Source organism: Myxocyprinus asiaticus, chromosome 37, assembly GCF_019703515.2.
Source record: "Myxocyprinus asiaticus isolate MX2 ecotype Aquarium Trade chromosome 37, UBuf_Myxa_2, whole genome shotgun sequence".
NCBI lineage: Eukaryota > Metazoa > Chordata > Actinopteri > Cypriniformes > Catostomidae > Myxocyprinus > Myxocyprinus asiaticus.
The window spans coordinates 225,001-240,000 of record NC_059380.1 but is presented as its reverse complement, the minus strand read 5'-3'; the positions used below and the strand labels follow the sequence as shown (position 1 = coordinate 240,000).

The 15,000-nt window shown below is 40.9% G+C and overlaps 1 protein-coding gene across 7 annotated transcripts; it reads right to left on the bottom strand.

Annotated features, from left to right (window-relative positions):
- Window positions 1-8,387: 8,387 nt before the first annotated feature.
- dnah1 (dynein, axonemal, heavy chain 1) lies at window positions 8,388-12,658 on the bottom strand. 7 transcript variants are annotated; one of them, XR_007895015.1, is made up of 9 exons: window positions 12,573-12,658; window positions 12,383-12,502; window positions 12,159-12,241; window positions 11,887-12,028; window positions 11,534-11,689; window positions 11,252-11,450; window positions 9,161-9,859; window positions 9,056-9,125; window positions 8,388-8,880 (listed from the first exon to the last, which is right to left on the bottom strand). XR_007895015.1 is itself a non-coding variant. In XM_051676079.1 (7 exons), the coding sequence occupies exons 1-7, from the start codon at window positions 12,579-12,581 to the stop codon at window positions 9,603-9,605; spliced, it is 966 nt and encodes a 321-aa protein (XP_051532039.1). In that variant the 5' UTR covers window positions 12,582-12,658; the 3' UTR covers window positions 8,388-9,602. The 7 variants fall into 7 exon arrangements, 1 of the variants encoding a protein (XP_051532039.1); XR_007895016.1 differs by having other exon boundaries at window positions 9,056-9,090; window positions 9,231-9,859; XR_007895017.1 differs by having other exon boundaries at window positions 8,796-8,845.
- Between the last annotated feature and the right edge of the window lie 2,342 nt (window positions 12,659-15,000).

Sequence of the window (15,000 nt, the reverse complement as noted above, 5' to 3'; positions counted from 1 at the left end):
CTGTGTTGATGTATTTTCCAGTGAAACAGGAAGTTGAGGTGAGACACATCAAAGGGCTCATTCCTTCTTTTAAAAAAAATAGCCAGTAGCATTTAGTTTACATCTCAACCATGAATCACGATTTGCAACTTGGTGGTCAGTTCCAGGGACATTCTCATTGTGGAGAGCATTTGATTGGACAACAAATCTGTGTAGTGCAGGATGATGTCATCAGTATTTTTGTTTTTTCCTAGAAAATAAAAGCTGAACATTATAAATGCCTAAATCTGCCAAAAGTGAATTTGATCAATGTTTAGGAGTGCACTAGCATATAGATGAACTCAAAGCTAACAGACAGACTTCAATTTTGATTTCATGGGGTCTTTAATGTCTGTGTGAAATACAAACCCTTTGTATTTACTGTACACTGTTCTGGGATCACTGCAGGACTCATGTAGCAAGAGCTTGGATTAACCATTTTAACCATCAATGGGTTTGGGTTTAAACGCTCTCCACAGAGTTCTTTGCCTCCATGTTGTGTTAAAATTGTTTAAATCACTGTTTAAAGCCATGGACCCTTAAATAGTTCATGTTATTGAGTGTTTGTAAGTGTATTTATTTGCATATTTGCATTTGTGTAGATGGCAAGGCTGCCCAATGATCGTCTTTCTGTGGAGAATGGAGTAATTGCACACAACACAAGCAGATGTTCGCCTTCCTCCTGTGTGTCCGAATCCTCATGAACCACATCAAGATTGTTATGGTTAGAGAGAAACTTTCTTTCATCCTTTTTCTCTCCATCTCAATCTCTTTTCTTCTCATTAAACTTATGGACCTCACACAGACAGTTTACAGCATTCTTCATGAGTGAGTTCATCACCGCTGCATTCACTGCCTTTAATGTGTTCCACTGATCCATGAACAATGTTATTGTTATTGATTGTCAATAAAATAAAATCAGATGTTGCCCTGTCATTGCTATTTAATACTGTTCCTATTATAAACAGATATAACACTGAGTAAACGCACAGGTCGAGGTGCAAGTTATGGCATAAATATATATAAAGGAAAAATATAACTGCATAACTCAAAAAGCAAGCTTATTTATTGAACAATATTTCATAAGGTACATTTTAGGACAAACAATAATATAGTCAATAATTAGCAACAGATGGAAGTAATGACATCACAATAGATGTTTCTGATTGGCTATAACAAGCATGTCAAAATTCAACTACTTGAAAAACCATGAAGAACAATTGCATCACACGTCACAATCATACAAAAAACATATACAGTACATAACCACAAATAGTCTTAAAACCCTTAACCATCTATTCAAAACATACAGTATACAAGATAATAATAGATTCCATTTTCAAATTTATATTAAAAATAAAAAAAAAATCTACCACACCTGGAGTCGTGAGTTTGAATCCAGGGCGTGCTGAGTGACTCCAGTCAGGTCTCCTAAGCAACCAAATTGGCCCGGTTGCTAGGGAGGGTAGAGTCACATGGGGTAACCTCCTCGTGGTCGCTATAACGTGGTTTGTTCTCGGTGGGGCGCGTAGTGAGTTGTGCGCAGATGTTGTGGATAATAACGTGAAGCCTCCACTCCGCGGTAACGTGCTCAACGAGCCATGTGATAAGATGCGCGGATTGACGGTCTCAGACGCGGAGTCAACTGAGATTCGTCCTCCACCACCCAGATTAAGGTGAGTCACTACACCACCACGAGGACTTAGAGCGCATTGGGAATTCCAGAGTGGGGAGAAAAGTGGAGAAAAAAATAAATAAAAATATATATATAAAAAAATAAAAAATTCAAAGTCAACAATTAAACCATAATTTTTATTGTATGTCTCCAACAGGCTTGTTGGTCTAAATCTCCACCTCTTCTTAGTAGTGACCAAGAAGTTTCGGTAACACTTTACAATAACATTTGCTAACATTAGTTAATGCATTAGGTATCATGAACTAACAATTATATGGTGATTTCCTGAGCCCAGAACAGAGCACTAATATTACACCCCACTGCTAATGGTGCTCTTATGTAAATGACTGCAGAGTCACTTAGTAAAGAACTGTCACATACCTGACCTACAAGCTCAGATACACATAAACACTACAATATCATATCTGACTTCATGAGGGTGTTTTTTAATTGTGAAAAGCAGTTTTAACAGTTTTAGACCAGTAATGTTAGTAAAGTCAACATTTAACTGTGATCCTCAACACATTCTTTAGCCACTAGAACGGCAGCTACACACACACTCACACACACACACACACACACAAACACAAACATACACACACACACACACACAAACACACACACATACACACACAAACACAGACACACACACAAACACACATACACACACACACACACACACAGACACACACACAAACACACACACATACACACAAACACACACACACAAACACAAACATACACACACATACACACACAAACACACACACATACACACACAAACACAGACACACACACAAACACACAGACACACACACAAACACACACACATACACACAAACACACACACACAAACACAAACATACACACACATACACACACAAACACACACACATACACACACAAACACAGACACACACACAAACACACATACACACACAGACACACACACAAACACACACACATACACACAAACACACACACACACAAACATACACACACACACACACAAACACACACACACACACAAACACAAACATACACACACACACACACACAAACACACACACACACACACAAACACAGACACACACACAAACACACACACACACACACACACACACACACACACACACACACACACACACATACACACACAAACACAGACACACACACAAACACACACACACACACACACACAAACACAGACACACACACACACACACACACACACATACACACACACACACACACACACAGACACACACACACACACACACACACACACACACACACACATACACACACACACACACACAGACACACACACAAACACACACACATACACACAAACACACACACACACACACAAACACACACACACACACACACACAAACACACACACACACACAAACACACACAACACACACACACACACACAAACACACACACACACACATACACACACACACGTCTATCTTTCTGTAGTGTATTTAACATTCTTTGCACACATCTTTAACTGATTCAGCTTGTGTCATTTGACAGTAAATATTCCCCATTTAAAGAGTGAAAAAACAGCAAAACGTGTTGAAGGAACTGTTTATATTTGTAGGAATGATTTATAATTTGTTTGAAGGTCACCACAGTCATCTCAACTCTCTTCAGGCGCTGAAGTATACTGTGAGTGAAATAAACTGTATGGGGTTGTGTGACGGACAACTGGGATCGCCGCTACATCCTGGAGGATTTCTACTGCCCCGCTGTCTTGAGCCCTAAACACATTTACACTCCTTCTGGAGAATACTGACAAATCAGCACTGAGCACAATGTCGTGGTCCAGAACAAACTTCCCTTTCTGTAATCTTCGAGCTGAAGTGTCATTTCAGCAACACAAGCATCACCAAACAAAATTGCAAAAATAATCACTGTTTTCAAACTGATTTCCCGAACACTCCTGTGTCCATTGGTCTAACAGATGGGTTAGTCCCGCCCCAAACTCACGTCATTGGTTGAGTCAGTGTAGCTGTCGGGCTGCTCAAACAAACAGAGCAATGTTCTGAAAGCGTTGCAGATTTCAGAGCAATCAGCCTACACATGCCTTACTTATAATTGTCTCTGCATATGAAGCTGCGATAAAGAAAATCTTGTAATATAATATACACATCACTTAATAAATTATAACTCTCATCTGAGATCAGTGCAGAAGGATCACTTACTGGCGCACACACGTTTGTTTCACTATGTTAGCAGTTTTGCAGCCCTTTCTTCTGTGGCGTTAAGTGTTATGTAACCCATTATTATGCATCTGACATATTTCTGTGTCCTGCCAACTAAAGACTTGCCAGAGATCTCCATGACAATGCCAACATCAGCTTTGCACAAAGTGAGGTGTTCGCTCTGCTGTGAACTTTAGTGAAACTCCAGCCCGGAGTGGCAGTCAGCGGAGGCCAATCCAGAGAGGAAGTACAGTATGTGTCACATGTATATACTGTATTCAGTATGTGTAGGTTCTATAGATATTCTAACTGATGTTTTACCATTTCAATCTGTTTCTGTGTGGTGAGAATGTCTGTAGGCCACTAGTGATCCATGACTAGTATCCACAGTCCTGGGACAGGACACTATAAGGTTCTTTCTGTCTTGAGATGAACTCTCTCTCACTGTCACAGATAGAATAAGTTGTCTCAGTGATCTGTTGAAAGCACTGAAGGGTTCAGTGGTTCTGTCATCTGAACTGGAGCTGATGTTGAACAGTCTGTTCATCCGTGCTATTTCAGAAATATGGAAGGCCAAGGCAAGAATCTCCCAAATGTTAACCATGTACTGAATGTATGGAATGATCTTGAAAGATTGTCATCATTGTTATGACTCTGTTGTGCATGTAAACTCAGGGTTAGCACTATGAGTGTTCAAGTTGCTGAATTCCTGGGTGACGGACCTGGTCCAGTGGATTAGCTTTTCACAGAACTGGATCTCATTCGGCATTCCTGCTGTGTTCTGGATCAGTGGGTTCTTCTTCCATCAGAACTTCTGGTCTGTGCCAGGGGGTGTTGCTAGGGTTGGAAGAACATTTTGAAGAAACACACTTATGATTCCCTGTACTCTTGTTGCATTACCCTCTTTGTAGATTAAAAACAAATCACTAGAAAGGAAGGGTGTGGGCTAAACTGTTTTTCCTCACTAGGACTGAAAAAATGGTTTTAACAGGAATACTTGCATAACTTAAAATGAGATTTGGGTAAATGGCTTTATTTAGGTTACTGAATTAGAGCTGGAGAGCTACACATGAACTACAGTGCATTCAGAAAGTATTCAGACCCCTTCAGTGTGTTTTTTTTAACACAGTTGTGTTGCAGTCTTATGCTAAAATGCTTTAAATCATTTTTTGTTTTTCACATCAATCTACACTCCATACCTCACAATGACAAAGCAAAAATCAGATTTCTGATAACTTTGCACATTTAAAAAAAAAGAAAAAACTGAGATACTATATCTAATTGTGCATATCGGAATATTTCGCAATAAATGTAAAATATATTGTTTCTGTACTTATAATCAACAACCTAAAATCAATAGTTTGATAAGTTCCCATTGTTTGTTATTCAGTTACATCATTCGCAATGCTTCATGGGATTGTAGTTTGTACCCTCATGGAAGACGGTAAGTCTTGTACCTTTGTCTTTGGAGGAGTTTATGAAAAGTCCAAAAAACCAAAATACTTCTGGAACCCAGATGCTGATTGAGTGGGCGGGGCACTCAGTGGGATCATAGCAACACAGGGGTGAGTAAACAATGACAGAATTTTCATTTTTGGGTGAACTATCCCTTTAAGTTGTGGAATATTTAATAATTAAAAACACATTTGAATCTGTGTGGTTAGGGTTAGATTTGGGGGTGGGGTAAGTGTAGGGCTGCTGCTGGACTCTTTAACACAACAAACTGTTCAGATGTGACATCCAATGATGTATTTCGCCGGTTATTTGAATGGGACACATTGTTGAGGTGGTGCCTTGTATTAGATTGTCTGTGTCAAACACAGTAGTCTGTGGTGCATCCCTTCAAAAGCGTGAGCACAACAGCTATGATTTGGTCCGCTTTGTAACCACAGACTGTCCCGCAGGATGATAAAAGGATATCTGAGGTCACGTCACCTTTTATGGTAACTTTACACGACAACGATGTACTAAAAACGGAAACGTTTTTCCTTTGCGTTTAGGAAAAGTTTCGCGTACAGACGACAACGATGTCAAAACGATCCCCGTTCACACGGATCCGCGAAAATGACTAAAAACGCTGTATTATGCATGCCAGGCCAGTAGTTGGCGATGTCACTTTGTAAAGAAACACTATGCGCATGCGCACATAAGCATTCTTCCACAGAGCGGTGAATACAAACAATGAAGATGGCGAAAGCATCGAGCGATTTTGTCTGGACGGACGATGAGGTTGCTTTATTACTACAATTACTTTACTGGAGAAGCGTCAATAAACTCAAAATCTTGAGCAGCACAAACACAGTCCTGTAGTCCGCCATTGTAGTTTTGAATGTCTCACGCGTTGTTTTGAAGTACTCGCGCGCATGCCTATAGACTGAACACTCTAGATTATTCAATTATTCTCACCATCATTCCCCCTGCTGACTCTTGGCTGGTAGGAGAGTTACACTGATTTTGCGTGGCATGTAAATACCTTTATCAAAGTTCTTATCAGCTCATCCAATGTGCACATGTGCTGAGCACATGCCACACACACACACACTCACTCTCACACACACACAAACTCACTCACTCTCCCACACACACACACACACTCACTCTCCCACACACACGCTCACTCACACACTCTCTCTCTCTCACACACAAACACACACTCTCACACAAACTCACTCTCACACACTCACTCACACTCTCCCACACACACTCTCTCTCACACACACAAACTCACACACACACACTCACTCTCACACAAACTCACACACACACTCTCTCACACACACATACACTCTCACACTCTCCCACACACACTCTCTCTCACACACAAACACACACTCTCTCACACACACAAACTCACACTCTCACACACTCTCTCTCACACACACACACACACACATACACTCTCACACTCTCCCACACACACTGTCTCACACACATACACATACACTCTCACACTCTCCCACACACACTCTCACACACACACACATACACTCTCACACTCTCCCACACACACACATACACTCTCACACTCTCCCACACACACTCTCTCTCACACACACACTCCTCACCAGGCTTCAGCTGATTAAAGCAGAAGAGCGTGTGGATTCTGTTACAGACTCTCTTCACATTGGCAGCCATGATTTTTTGGCTTTGCTGGGCTGCTGGCCCGTGTTCTGAACCACAGCTTTCATATAAGCCAGGATACACTCGTGATCCTCCGTCGTAAAAAGATTGGCATGTCACTCCAGTTCAGGATGTTATTAATGTCCTCCAGGAAAGATTCACTCTTAAATCTTAATCTGAAAACTGCAAACATCCATGTGTGTTGAACAATAACGACATTGCCAGTGATCTAAAAGGAGTTTTCTTGTGGAAAAAGCTGTAAAGAAGCATTTAATCATAGACTGGACAGTCCATTAGCCTAAAATCAGAGAACTTGGTTTATCATCTCCAAATCGATGCCCAGTACCCATAAATCCCTTGAGGACTGTATATTGCAGCTTGTGTGCCACTGTTGTTGGCGAGTGTTTTCACCTGTGTATCTACAAACAGGAAGGTGATTTGTACATTCATACATACATACAGACTTTAATTGGTTAATTCACTAATGTCTGCTTTCCAAAGGTATATCTAATGGTGGATGTGTCAAGTTAATGCATGCATGAATGTCCACTGTGTTTCTACTGTATGTGACTTTACAGGGGTACTTCACCCCAAAAAATGATCAGTTTTGTCTTCTGCGAAACACCAAATGAGATTAGTCTGTTAGACTCAGTCCCCATTCACCATCATTGCTATCTTTTTCCATACAAAGAAAGTGAATGGTGACTGAGGCTGACATCTCATGTTGTATTCCATGAGAAAAAAGTAATGCAGGTTTAAAACAACATGAGGGTTTGTAAATGACACAATTTTCATTGTTGGGTGAACAATCCCTTTAAAGTGATGGTAGAAGATAATGATGAGAGAGTGTGGTCAGTCTCATTGTAATCATCTCTCCGTGGGTGAATAGAGTTTTCAATCTGATCAACACTTTTAGCTGAAGGCAGCAGTGAATATAGTATATACAGTAAGTACCGGTACATACAATGTGGGCCCTCTGAACACACATTAACTCTGAGAATCACATGATTTCTTTGTGTATCAATATTATATAGGAAAATGATGTGTGTGCAGACAGTTTGTATTAGTATTGAATGCTGCAGATGTGTTCTAGGCATGACATTACTCTTTTCAATCCTACATTGGTGGCAGGGAAGCATTACTTTCACAGAACACATAGTTTTGATGTTAAAATTGTTAATGCTTGAACACAATAGTCTTAGTCTTGCTGTGCTGATTATAATCTTCCATGTACTTCTCCATTACATGTGCCAGCTGATCAGAGGAAAATGAAGAACATTTCACAATAAACAAGTATTCAACCTTTCATGAGTACCACGTGATTTACGATCATCCAGGAGCTGTGATGCTTCATCTGGACACTTCAAGATGAATGTGCCGTCTCCTTATACGGCATGTTGACCACCTCTCCTCTATGGTGTTCAGAGTCTACGGCAGAGGCATGAGGACAGCAGATGTTTATATGACATACTGTACCTGTGCAATTTATACTTTCCTCAATTTCAGGAAAAAAAATGGTCAATAAGATAAGCAAAAAATGTCACTGTAATGAACTCTGCTGGTTTTAATTTGTAACATTTTAAATTGTTACAGTAGTTTGTTATTATATTATATTTAAGGCCTAGAAAAGTGACATTAAATATGAGTTCAGTGTCACTGTAGACAATGTTGTGATCTGTAGTTGTGAGGTTAGTTCACTGGATATTTAAAAATGATGATAAAACAACTCCAAGGCCAGAAACAGCCTCTGAGCTCAGTGGGCCTAACAGTGTAGCTCCACCTCTGGGCTCAGTGGGCCTCACAGTGTAGCTCCACCTCTGGGCTCAGTGGGCCTCACAGTGCAGCTCCACCTGTGGGCTCAGTGGGCCTCACATTGCAGGTCCATCTCAGGGCTCAGTGAGCCCCACAGTGCAGCTCCACATCTGGGTTCAGTGGGCCCCACAGTGCAGCTCCACCTCTGGGTTCAGTGGGCCTCACAGTGTAGCTCCACCTCTGGGCTCAGTGGGCCTCACACTGTAACTCCACCTGTGGGCTCAGTGGGCCTCACAGTGCAGCTCCATCTCAGGGCTCAGTGAGCCCCACAGTGCAGCTCCATCTCAGGGCTCAGTGAGCCCCACAGTGCAGCTCCACCTCTGGGTTCAGTGGGCCCCACAGTGCAGCTCCACCTCTGGGCTCAGTGGGCCCCACAGTGCAGCTCCACCTCTGGGCTCAGTGGGCCCCACAATGCAGCTCCACCTCTGGGTTCAGTGGGCCCCACAGTGCAGCTCCACCTCTGGGCTCAGTGAGCGCCAACCAGCTAATGATGATGTATCCAAGCAGCAGGTTTACATTGTTTTGAAATCTTTACAGATATTTTTGCATTCAAGGTTGGTTTAATTTTATAGGTAACAAGCATGTGTGCTCAGAAAGAGAATTTATTTCCATGATATGATTAATCTAAACTGACAAATTATCTGACATAAATGGATGACACTGTTATTTTAGAAGACTAGAAGTATATGCCCTCATAGATGTAAAAAAATACCCCTTAAAATGAACTCCAAGGGGCAAATATTGCCCCTTAACAAAATGTTTATTCCTGGCACTCATATTCTTTTCCATCCTCCTGAGCCATGCGGGTGATTTCCTCCACATGGGCTTGCAGGCCGAGCTCCAGACAATGGGAAAAGGTGAGGTTTGCTTTAGGCATCACGTCCACGTTGATACGTTCAGACAGAAGTTCCCAGTGGCGGCTCTGCGTGCCAAGCTTTCTCAGGCCCCGGATCAGAGGAATGAAGGGACGGAACTCTTCAATCTTGGCCTGGATTTCAGATGCCACTGCCTGACAGGCTGGAAGTAGGAACAGACGACAGAGAGGAGAAAGATTTTCTATCTTCTTTTTCTCACTGTAAACAGGCTACTGTTATTATCCAACTTTTTCCTACATCCCATGATGCTTAGCGTGAAATGTGGGCGTTACTTCCATTATCAAGTAAACACAGTAGTTGTCATGGTGTATGTCCATTCATTCTTTTGTTGTGGTGTTGGGATTTCAACGAGAGAGTGTCTGATTTCACTGATATGACAGTGTGTTAGTGAATGATAATAAACTGTCACAGATACAGTTAAAATTTAATCTAAACACACAATATTGAGAAAAATTATCCATTGTTTTACTGGAGTACCTGTATTAGTTCAGCTGCAGATGTGTGTTTGTCATCTGCTTACCCTGCATTATAAAGGAATATTCCGGGTTCAGTACAAGTTCAGTTCAATTTGTGGCATAATGTTAATTACCAAATCACTGTTCCAGTGAGACATAAACAATATGTGTGTTAATATGATTTTAGTTTGATAAAATCACTTACTAACCACATCTATGTTAAGTAATAGACAATTATACAACTTCGTTGCCATGACGATGTAATGCCATGAACTCTAAAACGACTGTAAAAACAATTTAATCAACTTTACAGCTGAAATAATACACAAGTTTTAACAGAAGAATTAATGTAAGTGCTTTTATAAAATTATAAGCTTCAGATTTCTGCCTTTTAAACCCTCCAAATATTGACCCCATTGACTTCCATTGTAAGTGTCTCACTGGAACACAGATTTGTGCTTTTTTAAAGAAAAGGAGGGACGAGTCAAAATTAATTTTTTTAGTAATTAACATTATGACACAAATGCTGCTGATTGAGCTGAACCCGGAATATTCCTTTAATATCAGACACACTGAGGAAGAGTCGTGAAGTTCTCGTGATCGGGTATGTGATCTCTTTCAAGCTGTCCGATCGTACTGATTTTTCCTTTTAAATCCGCACACAAGTTTAAAATTTTGTTCGGTGCAGTGGCTGATTGACAGGTGAGAGGTGGTGCTTCGCTGCCGTCCGGGGCGCATTCAGGACAGATAGTGTTTACACTTCAAATGCGATGTGGTCACATGTGTTTTTGTCTACCTCTTTATGTGTTTTTTGTGATCCAATCACACAACGTTTTGCACCCCATTTACAACTATATTTAGCGCTGACCATTTGCGATCGGATCATCCGAAACACGTCTTAATACCAGCTGTAAACAGGGTCTAAAATGACTGCAGTCAGAGCTAGCGAATACTATAGAACAACTTCCGGCGGAAGTCGCACCCACATCCGTTTCCCCAGTAAGATCCCCCGGAAAAAGGTGGATAAGGAATAAAGATGTACAGAATTTGTCTGCTCTCTCTGTTCTCTTCTTACTGACCAGGAATGTCTTTAAACTGTTGGATGCACTGGTGCATAGTCTGGTAAGCATCATTGACATTCTGCTCCAGCTGCTCGGGGTTGACGGCTGACAGCGGGTCACTGAGCCAGCTTTCATGCCAGCGCAGCCAATCAGATGCCATCCTCCACATGTCGTGAAATGGCTGAAACTCTTGGTTCAGCCTCTGTAACTCAGTGTACTGGAGCACAACCCAAGACACACAATTAAATAATAAGACCTTCACAATGCAGGCGGGAATTTGCATATAAAGAGTTCACTTACAGTAGAGAGGGGTTTGCCAAAAAGTCGTTCTCGGTTGTTGTAAAGTTGTGCCATCTCTTCACACTCTTTCAGCTGCTTGCTCACTCGCCGCACCTTGTTTGCCACCTCGTGCGCTCGCTCGATGTTTGTGTGAGCAGCAAGTCCAGCCACCACCATCTGAAAATAAACAGAGCAGATGAGCTTCAGCGTCCAGAGTGTGTCAGACAAGACTTCACTTCCTCAGATTTTATGATTCTTTTAGATGGTTTCATTTAACAGCTGATGAGCACTTTCTGTGTGTCGTTCAGGACTGAGAAGAACCTCACATTCATTCAAAGTAAAACAGGAAACAAGTCCTACTCTTGATGTCTGACCTGCAGTTCGCTCAAGCGTTCCAGGAAGTTGTTTTGGTCGACCAACTGGATCTTGTAGAAGCGTTCCTCATCCTCAGAATGCTGGGCTCTCACTGTCTCCATCTGACTCATGATCTTCCAGGGAAAGAACATTGCTGTCCACCTAAACGACATTTAGTATTTAGCAGCTCAGCTACACCAAGAACCTGTTTACTTTCATCTACAGTACGGCTCAGTTCAGATCAGCAGTTAAAACCTTATTTATCTTAACGGCGAGGCGATGACGGACTTACTTCTCATTGACATCCTCATCAGAGAAATGGTAGAAGAACTCGTCTACTAGATCATAGTCAGACAAAGCTTTGAATAAACTCTCCTGCGGAAGAGACCAATAGGAGGGGAGGACAGAGAAACACTCATTCAGAGTACTGCAATAACACTGTGAAGCTCAACAGTTCTTTACTACACAGTTGTAGTAATCTAGGAGGATTCCTGTACTGTCATGTGATGACTTCACCTCATGCACTTTGAGCTGCTCAGGGATTTGTTTCATCCATTCTCTCTGCTCTGTGAGCTCCTCAATGCTGCTGGGCTTCTCAAACAGCTGTTTACTGATGGCTTTACACTCCTTACAGGCCTGAAAAACAGCTTTTAATACTTAAAACTTGATGTAATGAGCGAGTAGCCCTTATGAACACCTGACTCACATCCTGCATTTGCTGATGTAACCACAGAACGAGTCGCTCCAAAACTGCTTCCGCAAGTGCTTTCCGCTTCTGTAACAAAGTTTGCCGAACCACCTCAATGCTGACCACGAAGGGTCCGATGATGATGGAGGACGGAATGGACTGAGCCAGAAGTTCCATCTCCTTCAGGTGTTCCAGAACTTCCTGCTTCATAGTGTGTGGGCTCTGGTTCTCCTGACTGTGAAACCTTTGAGAGTCACACACACATATGCAAATCTTGATATGCATTGTGCAAGTTGTGTCTATTCTAAATCAGACACAAAAGAGAAACAAATATCTTATCCCAAGATATCAAAATGGACCCAATTTACTTGCTTAATGCCATTTCTGATGTTATTCTGTGATTGGAGCATGTTATTCAAAAGGATAAAAAGTCTTCTTCCTAATCTTTTATCATCATCAAGCCCTCTTATTTATCCAACCCTTCCCTCCAATCACCTGTCTCCATTCTGACATGAAACACACATAATTCAAGTTTTACTGAACTCAGAAATATATCATATTGTGAAATTAAAATGGAATGAAAAGGCCATTTCATGCTGATTTAAAAAAATAAACCCTGACCCTCTTCTTATCAAGAAGCATTGTTTGTACAGGGTTCTTGAGTTGAATCTCACAAAGGTTCTTTATGAACTCAGGACTTAGTCTGTTTTTAATTGTGTGCAGATTTACTCTAGAAAGTTGTTGATGTCTGAGTTGTGGAGCTCGAGGTGGCGTTCATATTGGCGTGCGTATGCTCTGAGGGGGATGATGGCCTGTCTCAGGGCCATTCTGATGTGTTCTCTCAGATCGCTGACTTCAGGTTCCCACAAGCCCACTGAACACAACACATCTTCAACAATGAACAATTTCTTCAGTATGAACTGCGAGAGTGGGAGAGAAAAACAGAGAAAAAGAAAACTGATTTTCTAGTGAATTTCATGAAGCCTGTCAAGAACATGTCTGGGCCATTTTTCACCTTAAAAACTAAGAAAAAAGAAACAATATTTTCTCACATTATAATGAGGATGGAAATCCCTGCATTACAGTTTACTGTTTCACAACACTTGTTAATCCCGTTTGAATCTGGCAAGTGTTTTTCACACAACCTCAGAGAAATGACCTACTGTTTTTGGGCTAACTCAAGAGTCCTCTGAGAAATCTAATCCTGTCAGAATGTGAATGTCTGTGATTGCTAAAAACTTAATTTTCATGTATTTTGACCTACAGTACATGAACTACCGTTAAAGAGATAGTTCACCCAAAAATTCCCTCATTATTTATTCACCCTCATGATATCTCAGGTGTGTATGACTTTCCTTCTTCAGCAGAACATATTTGAAGAAAAATAGAAAAATATCTCCGCTCAGTAGGTCCTTAAAATGCAAGTGAATGGTGTTCAGACTTTTGAAGCTCCAAAATCACAGGCAGTCAGTATAAACGTCATCCATACAACTCCAGCTGTTAAATTAATGTCTTCTAAAGCGATATGATCACTTTTGGTGTGAAAAAGATCAATATTTAATTACTTTTTAACTTTAAATTTAAATGTTCATTTTTGGGTGAACTATCCCTTTAAGATCATTCTTATGTGCCCCAGTCTTCTGCCGAAATAAGCAAATAATAAGAATATAAACTCTACAAGGAGAGCCTATCTGCTTAGACTGGCCACTGTAATATCAGCGTCAGGTATTGTAAGATCGCACCTTAATTTCTCCGCTCAATGTCACGAACGCCACTTCTGAAAATCCCCTCGTCTGCCACCGGAGGTCTCTCTCACCTGAGTACTAACAACTGGACTACAAATCCCTTAACCCACATACCTGGTCTGATTGCACTTACACCTGTTCCCCATTTCAAGGAATATTTAAGTGCTGAGCAAACTAGAGTTAATGCAAAGTCTTGTTTTGCCACGGCTACATTACTGAGCACTCCTCCACTGTTGATTGCCTGCCTTCTGACCCTGGATATTATTATTACCCGTCTGCCCTGACCATTTGCCTGTTACTGACCACGATTATTGCCCTGTCTTCATTGCTGTTTCTGTTCCTGGTGTTTCCACCTACACCTGTTTGTACTCTGATTATTCTGTTGTCTAATAAACCACACATGGATCTTCATCCCAGTTCTTCCGAGTCCTTGTTACACTCAGTTACGTAATATTATAATTATATAATTCACAAATAAGTCTTGTTTATTTCAGTGGGTTTATTATAAGCAGACACTTCTATGAACTCATGTGAAGTTAATTTTAATAGGCTTTTTATATTAAGTAATTTATAATGTATATTAAAATTAAATAAATCAATTAATAATATTTTTAATGATAAGCAATGTTAAATTTAAACAGATAAAGTTTAAAAAATAAGTATATTTTATCACCTAAATTAATTCAGTGTGTTCAAGCTTC